Source organism: Plutella xylostella, chromosome 9 (genome assembly GCF_932276165.1).
Source record: "Plutella xylostella chromosome 9, ilPluXylo3.1, whole genome shotgun sequence".
In the NCBI taxonomy this organism is placed as follows: domain Eukaryota; kingdom Metazoa; phylum Arthropoda; class Insecta; order Lepidoptera; family Plutellidae; genus Plutella; species Plutella xylostella.
Genome location: NC_063989.1, coordinates 417,387 through 430,768, shown reverse-complemented (window position 1 = coordinate 430,768; position 13,382 = coordinate 417,387). Strand labels below are relative to the sequence as shown.

The 13,382-nt window shown below is 37.4% G+C and overlaps 1 protein-coding gene across 1 annotated transcript; it reads right to left on the bottom strand.

The window, feature by feature from the left end:
- Nucleotides 1-7,656: 7,656 nt before the first annotated feature.
- Nucleotides 7,657-10,578, bottom strand: LOC125488994. Its single transcript, XM_048623185.1, has 2 exons — nucleotides 8,756-10,578; nucleotides 7,657-7,727 (listed from the first exon to the last, which is right to left on the bottom strand). The coding sequence occupies exons 1-2, from the start codon at nucleotides 10,511-10,513 to the stop codon at nucleotides 7,668-7,670; spliced, it is 1,818 nt and encodes a 605-aa protein (XP_048479142.1). The 5' UTR covers nucleotides 10,514-10,578; the 3' UTR covers nucleotides 7,657-7,667.
- Nucleotides 10,579-13,382: the final 2,804 nt, after the last annotated feature.

Below are 13,382 nucleotides of genomic sequence, written 5' to 3'. Positions count from 1 at the left end.
GCCATGTTTTCCCAATGGCACAGAGTGTACTTCGTGCCTAACAATTATTGTAGATGCCGTATCTTGTGCCTGTGTGTAAGACGTATACGCCTAGTCTGTGGCGCAACGGATCGTGGTGTGTAGAGGCATTCCAGTTTACGATCGTCCAAAAGTGACGTTTAGTCCTGTTTTGATTTATGAAGGCGCAACAACTTTGTCTGCTCGTACTTGATTATTCGATGAAATTGAATCCACGGTACTGGATTTCTTTTTATATTCTCTTTTTTGGTTAATGATATTTTTTGTCTCGGAGAGCATCTTTTATCTTGTAAAAGAAATGAATTTTGTTTATGTGTTCTACGAATCGAGATAAGCGCGTGGCTTTGAATTACTTAAGTCGTAAAACTTAACCATAATATTGTGTTTGTCAACGTTATCTTATGAATTAGAATGTAGTTATGTAATAAATAGGTTTACATCACATTTGTAACATAAACTCAAGTAGGTAAACACACATATTGTGTGTGATTTCTTCTGTAAAAATAAAGATTATTGTATCCTATACCTAGGCCTATAGTTTATGAAGGCAAGTTGATGATAAAACAATACGACAAAATGAGCCACTAGACATCGTAAGAAAATCTAGCACAGAAAGACCTGCCATAAAACATACATATTACGATAGATTCTTAACTAATTTTATACGTCCGTAATAACATATTTAATATCTTGTAGCCTATTACGCGGAACACATCAACTAGAGACGCATCATAAAATCGATTCATAAATACCTTATTTATGTTTAATATAACTAAATTTATACCCAGAGTAAGTACGAACGAATAAATTCCTAACTGAAACAGTCCTTAATATTAACAATTCTGTGCGTTTCTGTCTTATCTTGAATGTTTTTTTCGCGAAACAACGTATGTGCCGATATTATTGTGTTGTGATAAAGCTCTTTAGGAGGTTGCTGGTAGAGTATGTTTTTGTTCGGGGATTCTGTCCTGGAAAGTGTATTGTAATGAAAGTGCTCAATAACCATCGACATAAATAGTATTAACAACAATTGATTTACATACAAATTGCTTTAGACAATATTGCTGACGGAATGGCGCGCGTGACGAGAGGCGCGCGGCCACGCACATAGCGGCTTTCTACTCCGCGATCTCACATTCTACTACGTAGGTATCTTTCGAAAGAATGAGGAACTTAAAGTCACATGCAACTTTTTTGTCCACTTAATCATCATCAGCCTATAGCAGTCCACTGCTGGACGTAGGCCTCTCCAAAAGCACGCCACTGGATGAGATCTATAGCATTTCCACTGTATTCAGGTGCAAATTGGTGGCAAACATGAGATTGCACATTGGGATTCATTTGAGTGTCGTAGGACGATACGTCCATATAAATAGGACACCAAGATGTCTTCTGCTGAAACCGTCACCAAATAACAATAATCACATACTTATACAAAAAATATGCCTACTAAAAGTTTGACTAAAAACTAAAACACACTCAAAGCTCTTGAAAAGCTGATTTTTTAATCAGATAATCACGTTTTCCATTTTGGAGTGCATCTCGCCAGTTTAGTGGACTGAGTGCAAATCACGCAGTGAGGTGGGGGGCTCACATACGTACGTATCATCATACGTATGTTACACTTGTTTGCGAGCGGGAGCTGCGAGGTACGTATGAGAAGAAGAGCACCTGATTGCAGCCGCTTCATTGAGACGCCATGTTTATTTTTATTCCGTATAGTGAAAGGGGAGGAAATTATCTTGATAGAGTCTCGTCTGAGCAGCATCTCGTTTTCATATAAATTACACGTGTTCAATTTGTATTATTACAAGGTGCTTTGAACTTAAATTGGTTAGTGCCTATCGAATCACAGTAACTACAAGGGTGTACTTCTTTGGTATTTGAATTATTTTAGCCTGGTATACCGTTCTAAAAAACCTACTAATGCACAACTTCTGACTGCACTTGCCACACATAAACCCTGCGTGGTTTAAGCGGCAGGTTTTTGTTGTAACTTATGTACCTATTATAAAATGTTTTTGGGAAATAAACGAAATAAATAAATAAAATAAATACTAAATTTATACAGGATTCCCACCAACGAACGCTTATAGGAGAAATTGTTTTTCTTTTATTTCTGTTTCCTGAAAATGACTTTCAAGAGATATTTGTCCAGCTTAGAGCTCATAGAACATATCGCAGTAGGTTTACTGCCTCGTAACGACTGAGCCTCTTTATTGCAAATACCGTTTACCGAGTTCATCTTCATTCAGTGGGTGCAACATTTCATTTTCTTTCACTTACAAATTATAACATTTCATAAAACTTTGACTATCGAAAAGCGTTATGCTTATCATTGCATAGGTTGTTCCGAACCTACACTTACATCTTACATTACAAATATGGTAGATAGGGAGGGGTATTTTTGATCTGAAGAGGTATGACAAAGATCAGAGCTACGAACGTATTTTTCCCCAGTTTCACTCACTACACTCTCCGCTACTCTACATTCAAAGCTATAGTATAATACCCGCCATAAGTATGCGCGGACACTCGCGGCCATGTGGAGACATGTCTCTCGAACCGGCATATCGCCGGATTAGACTCCGCGGATTGTATGAATAATAACAGTTTACTCGTCCCTCCGTAACGACTAGTACAAAAAGGTTTCGGTAATAAAGAATGTGGTAACTAATCCGGTCACTTGTTTTAGATATTGGTGGAGAGCATAGAGCAACGAGGACTCGCATACTTCAATGGGAGCTAACGCGTGTGAATTTGCCGCTAGGGGCGCTGGTGTTGACTTAGGTCAAGTGACATTTTACTTTTCATATAATTTGTTTGGCGGGCTTCGTGATAAATTATAAAATTATATTTTCGTTCATTTCCCTGTTGAAAAGTGATCTCTTTTCGCGAATATATCGCAAATATGGATTATTTGTCGATGAATGTGCACGCTTTGAAGTCTGAATTAAGGAAAAGAGGCGCATAAATAGGCGGTCTCAAAGAGCAGCTAATTCAGAGGTTAGTTTGTTTACTGTTTATAAACTTATTTTTTACGAAATGTATGCGTGTTTGCTTAGGTAACAGCTATGTTTTTACTTTTTACAGACACCAAGACTATGACCGTAACAGTAACTTGGTTGGAAACGTAGAGGACAGCATCATACAACATGATTCAGTGTATACTGTTGAGTGGCCTTCAGAAACTTTGTATAGCATTGTGAACACTAAAAATGAAACTCCAGATCTAGATATTGTCACCAATGAGTAACTACTCTGGAATTTATGTACAGTGTACATACCATCGCTCTTACGGTGAATGAAAACATCGTGATAAAACCTGCATATCTAGATTTTCGAACCCACCAACCTGCAGAGGACCAGCGTGGTAGGAAATGGTCCAAGCTTAGGAGTGGAGTTTAGACCTTAAGGCGATATGCACAAAGGCTCCGTTCGAGTGAGCCAGGTGCAGGTACTGACACCCCCACAAATAATAGAATACTTAGTATACTATACTACCATTATTTAGTTTCAACTAACAACTCAATCAGCATTCATTGTGTGGATTACTAATGTGTTATATTTTTTGTACAGCAGTGTGTTTAAACGGAAAGGATAAATAAAAGTTAAATCAGTGTGTAATTCTTTTATTTTTATTGTATTTATTAAATGCCTAATCCTTATTTACATTATGTTCTTTCTGAAATTGGTTATAATGATTTTCACAAACACGAGATTGTCGGATAACAATTATTTCACAAGCCACTGTTTTAGAACAGTTTTATCACTTGGTAACATATGACCTCCTTTTCTTCCCGAACATAACGGATCTGCAGAACATTGCGGCATAGTAACTCGATATGATGATAGTTATTTTATAATTAATAAGCTTATAAGATTCAAGATTTTAAAACTTTATTTCGCGCCAATTTGATAAAGTCGCCTTTGATAAGTTTGACAGCTATGGTACCTCTTGAGTCTTGACCTCAGTTGACAGTGGCGCCAACTGGTGAGCAAAAAAACGGTAGTCCCCATTGGAAATCAACCCTGAAACTTCAGCACATTAATAAGCACCTTTCTACTAACCACTGATCCATACAGTTTTCTATATTTTTTATCTATATGTTTGTTTAAGGTGTCACATCATAACTAATATTGAATCGTATAGACGGTTAAGTTTAGAAAGCTTAGGTGAGGATCTTTGGGTGACTATTCCGTATCGATGTAATAATGTACAAAATAATTTAAATATTTGCGCTGTATACATTCCTTCGCCTTGCAGCCCGCTTAAGCTAGACAATCAATTAAACGGACTGACAAACGCACTTAACACTATTATATGTGATGATAAACAAGATACATTAATAGTAGGCGATTTTAATCTTGGTGATATAGTATGGACACATTCGAATAGGGGTGGTAGGCTGAAACCTTCTGAGCTCTCCCCTCAAAATAACTATTATCGACTGTTATACGACTTCATAGCTTTACATGGCATTCATCAATATAATTTAGTCTACAATAGAGATAAAAAAATACTAGACTTAGTATTAAGCTCAATTGATAACACCAAAGTTACCGAGGCCGAACCGCTCTCTAAAGTAGATACCTATCACCCTCCGTTGCTTATTGAACTAGAAATTGGAACATTGTCCTTTTTAAAAAAACTCGACGTGCCTCGTTATGACTTTAGGAAGGCTAACTACACTCTTCTCAATATAGATCTGAATGCTGTGAATTGGAAAAACGCAATTGGACATGATGAAGATGTCAATGTAATGCTGGATAAGTTTTATGCTATTTTAAATAATTTGATAGATAAACATGTTCCGAAGAAAAAAAAACTTAATCATAAATATCCGGTGTGGTACAACTGCAACTTAAAAAAACTTATAAAAGAAAAATATAAACTACATGCTAGATACAAAAAACATAAAAATCCATTAGATTATTTATATTATAGTGAACTTCGTATTTTATGTCATAAAAATATAAAAATATGCTACAATATATATCTTAAATCCATTGAAGACAGTATATGCTCCCATAATATTAAGGCTTTCTGGTCTTTTCTTAAAAAACAAACGAAAAACTATTGAAGCTATCCCAAGTACAATGTATCTAAATAAAGACAAACTTTCGTCCCCTCAAGCTATTTGTAACGGTTTCGCCGAGTATTTTGCTTCAGTCTATGCGGATGATGACAACGGCAACTTCGACCCAATTCCTCCGACTTATTTAGCGTGTGATTATTTGTCAACCATAGAAATAACTCCTCAAAATATTGAACGGGCCATTTTCAAGCTGGATATTAATCAGGGTCCTGGACCAGACGGTCTACCAGCTATTTTTATTAAAAAAAACTGTAAAAGCACTTGTGCTGCCCCTTTATATGATCTTTGTAAAATCTATCGATACTGCCATCTTCCCCGATAAATGGAAACTAGCGAATGTGATACCAATTCCAAAAGGTGGCAACGCCACCGATATTGAGGACTATAGGCCGATATCACTGCTTAGTATTATGGAAAGAGTATTTGAAGCAGTCGTAAGTCCCACTTTTACACAAATGCTTGACCCTATAATAAATATTAATCAGCATGGCTTCCTCAAAAATAAGTCAACAAATACAAACTTAGCATGTTATATATCAGACCTCCAGGAATACATAGATCAGGGATTGCAAGTTGACGCCATTTACACTGATATAAGTAAAGCCTTCGATCGGGTAAACCATAAAATCCTGCTTAACAAACTCAGCTGTATCGGAGTCCATGGCAAACTATTGAAATGGTTTAATTCATACCTCACAAATAGAAGTCAAAAAGTTGTAGTTGATGGATATGAGTCCTCTCCATTTGCGGCTCCGTCTGGCGTTCCACAGGGTTCAAATCTCGGTCCAAAGCTATTTTTGGTCTTTATAAATGATCTTGCTGACATTATTCAAAGCTCCCACTATTCTTTTTTTGCAGATGACCTTAAATTATATAGGCCCATTAGAAGCTCCAGTGATGTAATACTTTTGCAGAAGGATCTTTCACAGGTTTTACAATGGAGTATCGTAAACAAATTACCTCTGAACACAAAAAAATGTAAATATATATCCTTTACAAAAAAAATCACCAATTTTAGCTTCTTATGGACTAGACGGGAAAACACTCGATAAAGTTACAGAAATAAAAGACCTGGGGGTTACTATTGATGATCGCCTAACCTTCAATGTCCATACAAATAATATATGTAGTTAAAAAAAGCCTCGCTATGTTAGGTTTCATATGGCGAAATTGCCGTGAGTTCAGAAATGAAAATACTCTTAAAATAGCTTATTGTGCATTGGTCCGTAGTTCTCTAGAATACTGTTCTACCATTTGGAACCCTCACTATAATTGCCATATAGAAAGAATCGAACGAGTACAAAGACGTTTTCTGTACTATCTGAGTGGACATCAAGGCAAACGTCGTAGTCTGGCGCATTACTATGAACGATTACGTTATTTTAATTTACTTTCGCTAGAAGATAGACGTCGAAACGCTGATCAGATATTCCTCTACAAAATTTTCAACAACAAAGTTATGTGTCCTCTTCTGCTTTCTAAACTTAACATAGTTGTTCCGCGTCGTGGTGCTCGCATTGCAAACTATCGTCCATTTTATATTCGTGCTGCAAAAACTAATGTTGGAAAATTCTCAATTTTAAACAGAATATGTAGACAGCATAACGAACTTTTTGTAAAAGACCCGCAAAAATTTGATCTGTTTTCATGTCGTTTAGAAAAATTCAAAAAAAATCTTTTATTAAGTACTTAATTCATAAAAAATTCATGTAAAATTTGTTTTTGTAAAATGTTTAGTTTTAACTTGTATAAATTTAAGATATTAAGTTATATGCCGGCTATTAGTGCATAAGTTTTGCTCGATTGTGTTGTAAATGTTGTGTTTTTCTGTAATTGGATGCCCACTGTGGCATAAATTGTGATGTTTTCTTTTTATAAATGTAAAGTGTGTGTCTGTTGAAAAACCTAATCAATAAATAAATAAATAAATAAACTAATTTTAGTAATAGTCCTAAGAATTAAGGGTAGGTATTTAATATGCAATAATTTGAAGATTTCACCTTACAATGGATTAAAAGCTGTTCACATATCCACTGAATAGCATTAGGTAAGAATATGAGATACAATTAAGCTTAGCCAAAGTACGTAAGATGTATACAATAATAGTAATAGTCCGGGAGGTTGGCTCATAGATCAAGTACATTCAGCACTGGTAACATTTACGAGCCGTGGTCGCGACCGGCCGGACTCTCCGCTATGCAAATATAATAGGCTTTATCTACGCTTTCTTTTCAACTTCCTACAAACTACCACACTTTATTGCTTACCGGTAGTGTCGGTAGAATAAAGGAGAAGACAGGAATTATTTTAAAGATACCTAGTGCCAACGATCTAGGCATTAAAATATTAAATCTCTTAAGAATTTCGAAAGTTATATTTGTTATATTGAAACACGTTTTACTTATTTTGCTGTTTTATTTTCTCAACTTCACTTTTGACACAGTAATTTCTTCTTTTTATACCATAGTGAATCGGACATACCGCCCACCAAAAACATAGTTTTTAAGATAAAATTAACTAAACAAATACACTCAACTAACTTAATATAGCTTATAAATAGCAATGGACTGCATAAAAATTATAGTTTCTCCTTCCTTTCAATTGTACTTGCATGCCGCCCACCATGACTTACTCGGCCTCAGGTTGTTTCGGCAGTGGTATTATCTTGTACAAAGGTCTCTTCAATTCATTGTTTCCTTTGCACTGTACCGTCACTACTCTGACTATGTTATCTTCTCCTGGGTGAAGATACTTGATTCGACCCAGTAACCATTTAGTCGGGGGCATGTCTTCATTCTTGACGACTACCAAATCGCCTATCTCTGGTGATGGAACTGCTACTTGCCACTTGAATCTCTGTTGCAGAGTGTTGAGATACTCTGTTCGCCATCTACACCAGAAATCACTTGTCATTCGTTGAATGAGTTGCCATCTTGTTAACAATCCGATCTTCTTAGTTTGGTAGTCTGGACCAGGTACACCTATTAGAGGTTCTCCCACTAAGAAATGTCCCGGTGTTAGCGGCGTTTCTGTAGTATTGTCTATCTGACAGATCGGTCGCGAATTAAGGCATGCCTCAATCTGTGCGCGAATTAAGGCATGTCTCCGCCACATGTTGGCATTCTAGGGGGTATAAAGTGCCATGTCGTGCCGTCGTTGGCTAGCAGTTCTGCCACTTCTTTGGTCATAGCACTCTTGTTTTCGTTAAAGAGTTCTTTTAACTCTCTGGCGGCTCCGACAAAGTTTGTTCCATTGTCACTCCATAAATGCGCACAATGTCCCCTGCGTGCCACGAATCTCCTGAATGCTGCAATGAAGGCTTGTGCGGTAAGATCTGTCACTGCTTCAAGGTGAATTGCCCGAGTAGACATGCATACGAATAAGCAGATGTATCCCTTGTATGCACGTTGTCCGCGCCCCTTAGATGTTCTAATTAACACAGGCCCGGCGTAATCGACCCCACTGTGTATAAACGCTCTGTGTTGATTGACTCTCGCGGCTGGTAACTGACCCATGAACTGATTCTTGCCTTTAGCTTTGTCTATAATACACGTCTTGCAGTTGTGTATGCATCTTCGAACACCTGACTTTAGACCAATCACCCAGTAGTTAGTTCTTATATAAGCCATCATTGCTTGAATGCCGCCATGAAGAGTTTTCATGTGTGCTTCTTGTATCAATAACTTTGTGATGTGTTGACTACTTGGGATAATTATTGGGTGTTTTGTTTCTTCAGCTATCTCAGCATTTTGTAATCGCCCTCCCACTCTCAGAATGCCCTTTTCATCTAAGTAGGGTGATAGGCTAATAAGTGAACTTCTTTTCTTCACTCTTCCGTCCCTTTTTATCTCTTCTATTTCTCTTCCATAAACCAAGTTTTGATAATATTTTATGCCTTCGCTTAAAATTGTATCCATTTCAGAAACTTCTATATAATTCTTTCTTGGTTCTGTCTCAGTATTCTTTAACATTCTTCTACAATAAGCTAATACTCTTTTCATCCTAGAAATTGAAGAGAATCTCTCCCAGATAGGTTTTTCTTCCACTGAAGTTGTATGACACGAAACTTTCAATTCTAAGTCTGTGGTTGGAATCTCATCCTTGTCAAATTGTATTGTGTCTTGCTTTAACCAATCAGGCCCAGTCCACCAGATCTTACATGCAGCTACCTCGCTGGCTTTAATGCCTCTCGAAGCGATATCTGCGGGGTTTTCGGCAGACTGAACATGATGCCAATGGTCACCGTCGACTACACGAGTGATGTCTGATATTCTGTTAGCTACGAAGGTTCGCCAATTATGTGAATCTGACTGTAGCCATGCTAGTACTACAGTTGAGTCCGTCCAGGCAAAGACTCTCTCTTTCGGTATACTCAATGGCTCCACTATATCTTCTATAAGTTCTGTCAATAGTGCTGCTGCAGAAAGCTCTAACTTGGAAATCGACAATTGTTTTAACGGTGCAACCTTCGTCCGTGCTGCGATCATAGTTACATGAATCTCGTCTTCTTCCACTACTCGCAGGTATGTAACAGCAGCATATGCTTGAGTGGATGCATCTGCAAACCCGTGTATTTCTGCCTTTTCTCTATTTACTAGTGTAGAATTCACCCATCTAGGTACAGTTGCATTCTGCAGATGTATAATCTCTTGTCTGTATGTTTTCCATTCTTCGATTAAATGGTTGGGTAATTCAGTATCCCAATCCAATTCACATTTCCATAGTTTTTGTATCAGCATCTTTGCTATTATTATGACTGGTGACAGCCAACCAAATGGATCGAAGAGGCGTCCTACGTCTGAAAGAATTGCTCTCTTTGTTACAGGATGTCTCAGTTTTGGTAAATTAACAGTGGCTTTGAATTTGTCATCTTTCCTGTCCCATGTCAATCCGAGTATCTTTATAATCGCATCTTGTTTTATCACTCTGATTGTGTCTTCTCCTTGTATATGGTTCAAAACTTCTTCTGAATTGCTCGACCACTTTTGCATCTCAAATCCTCCACTTTTAAGTATTGTTCCGATTTCTGTACATATCTTTTTAGCTTTCTCTACATCTTCAGCTCCCGTCATGAGATCATCCATATAGAATGAGTGTTTTATCAATGGAGCAGTTTCTGGAAATTTATGGGCTTCATCATCAGCTACTTGATTTAGTGTTCGTACAGCTAGATATGGAGCTGCAGCCGTACCAAATGTGACAGTTGTGAGGTTGTAGTTTTTTATTTCATCACTAGGGTCATCTCTCCAGACAATTCGTTGCAGGTCTGTATGTTCTTCAGTCATTTTAACCATTCTATACATCTTTGTTATGTCACCGACAATGCAGATTTTATGCGTGCGCCATTTAGTTATTAGGCTCCGCAGATCAGGTTGCAGTGCAGGCCCAATCATCATTGCGTCGTTCAGTGAGTAACCATTTGAACCCTTTGCCGATGCATCAAATACTACTCTAACTTTAGTTGTCTGTCTTCGCGAACAACTGCATGGTGTGGTAGATACACTGTCACTTCATTGTCTGGTGTTTTTGACTCGTTCATATGACCCATCTCTAAGTATTCGTGTATGACCTTTGTGTATTCAGTTTTCAATTTGTCATTTCTTTTGAATTTTCTCTCCAACTGCTTGAATCTAGCTATAGCTTGCTGCTTGGTATCTCCACACAACTTTACTGTTTCTTCTATACTTTGTTTCAGTGGTAAATGTACTATGTATCTTCCTGTTTCATCTCTTGTAGTACTATCTTTGTAAATATTTTCACACATTTCTTCTTCTTTTGTCATAAGCTTCCTCTTTTTGTATATATCTGTCTCTATTTCCCAGAACTTCCGTAACATATCATTGTCTTCTACCACTTGTCTTGTGATATGTAGGGTTGTCACATTATGTTTCATTATTTCCTCTGTACCTTCTCTCTGACCGGAAAGTATCCATCCCAACATTGTTTTCTGAGCCACTACTCCATCTGGCAGTTTTATTAGTCCTTCTTCTATTATTTTACAGAAGACTTCTGCTCCGAGCAATATATCAATTTTTCCCGGTGTATTGTAAGTAGTGTCAGCCAAATTTAATGTTTGTAGTATTTGCCAATTCATTATGATATCTTTCGACGGTAATTTAGTGGATATTGTTTTCAGAACGTAAGCTGTCACATTTACAACCTTGTTTGTGTAACTTGACCTTATTTTCATCTCGACCAAATGTTTCAGAGGAATTTTAGTACCTTCTCCGACTCCCGACGCTACACCGTTGATGTCTGTTTTTCTTAGCCCCAATAAATCAACAACTCTCGCAGATACAAATGATGCCTCAGAGCCTTGATCTATTAGTGCTCGCAACGTATGTACCGCACCATCCTCTGATTCCATTTGAACTTGGGCTGTCGCTAATAGCACTTGAGTACTTGGTTGTTGATTGGAGAAGTGTGCGGTTGTGATTGTAGGTTCTGGTTGTATGGTTGTTTCTCTCGCTCGGTGTAACAAGGAGTGATGTTTCTTATGACAGACGCGACATGTTGTTCTTTGTTTGCATTGATATACATTGTGACTTGGTATTAGACAGTTGAAACATAGATTGTTTTTCTTCACAAATTCTTGTCTATGCTCAACTGTTTGTTTTGCAAATTCTTTACAATGGTACATGTAGTGGTCTCCTTTGCAATACACACATGACCTTGAGTTTACCTTTGCATGTGCAATTTGACATGTATCTTCTTCAACTTCTTCAGCCATGGTGTGGAAAGATTTGTGTGTCTGGGGTCTTTCCCTCACAGACGATGGCTCGGAAGTGATTAATTCGAGTGTTCTAAACTTTGTCTCAAGAAATCTTTGCAGATCTCTCCACGTAGCCATCTTGTCTGAGTCTTCGTTATGTGAGTGTTCCTCCCAGCTTTTCAGTGACTCTGCGTCCATCTTCTGAGATACTAAGAACACTATGATTGGGTCCCAGGAATCAGTAGCTATCTTTAGATTATTTAGGCTGTTTAGGCATTCAGTCGTAGTATCCAACAGTGTTTTTATCTGACTTGCTGACTGGTTGGTTACTTTCTTTTGGCTAAATAATCGTTTCAGTATAGAATTCGCAATCATCTTTTTGTTTCCGAAGCGCCCTTTTAGTATTTCCCATGCCTGTGTATAGTTGCTATCTGTTATTTGTATGTGGCGTAGCAACATCTCCGCCTCTCCAGCGACACTTGTTTTCAGGTAATGTAGTTTTTGTACATCGCTCAGTGATGTATTGTGAACAAGTGCTGTGAATAGGTCTTGGTATGTAGGCCAATCTTCATATTTACCAGAAAATGTAGGAAGTTGTATTTTCGGTAGTGTGGCAAAGGACATTGGACTATGTGGTACCTGTGCTGCTGTAGTTGTAGTTGTTTCATTTGTTGGTTGCGGTAGTGACGGTTGTGTGAGACAATCGGTAAGGTCTGCTTGTAAATCAAGGTATATGTCCTGAATCTTGAAGTATTCTTCGTTCACAAAGTACTCGATGTCTTTCCTGTCCTCCCGCGGCGTGCACTTTGTGAGATTCTGAAATGCTTCTTTGTATGTACCCCAGTACAGTTCATTATTTTTTAACCTTGTTGTTATGTACCCTCCCGTTAGTCTTTGTTTCGGGCATTTTTTAAAGTTGACTAGTTCTCTTTGTATTATATGAGCCGTTTGATCCAATGTATTTAAGTACTCACTTTGTTCTTTGTTCAGTAATGCCATTTTTCACACTGAAATTTGCCAACTGTCACTAGTGCACTTTTCCAATTTATTTAGTGTAAATTGATTAATCCGGTCGTAAGGACCATTATGTTTGTTGTATTTCGTGGTCTTAATTTCCTAAATAAATTGGATTTGTTATATTGAAACACGTTTTACTTATTTTGCTGTTTTATTTTCTCAACTTCACTTTTGACACAGTAATTTCTTCTTTTTATACCATAGTGAATCGGACAACCTATACGGTCTATTTACGTAAAGGTTCGGTGCCTACCTATCTGAGGGAGCTAGAGCTTTGTCCACAAACTAAATGAATCAGTTAATAAATTATAATCGTAAACAAGGCATTTTTAATTAGGTATATTATTATTAATCATTTTGTAAATGTAAAGATATCCAGTACGGACCATGTCGTGCAAGCACATCTTGCAGTTTTTAATTGCAACAAAATCTACTTTAGTAGGTATTTGTTCTTACTTCTTATGTACCTAACCATTTCACTTGGTTTCCTGTTTTGCCAACTTTACAACAGTAGTTGTCATCTATCACAACAATAT

What these genes read in the sequence shown, in the direction of transcription:
- LOC125488994 (XM_048623185.1), bottom strand. Translation starts at nt 10,513, where the DNA reads ATGATGATTGGGCCTGCACTGCAACCTGATCTGCGGAGCCTAATAACT. An exon ending in AAACTCTTCATGGCGGCATT is followed by an intron (nt 7,728 to 8,755) that starts CAAGCAATGATG and finishes GTGGGCGGCATG; the next exon opens with CAAGTACAATTGAAAGGAAG.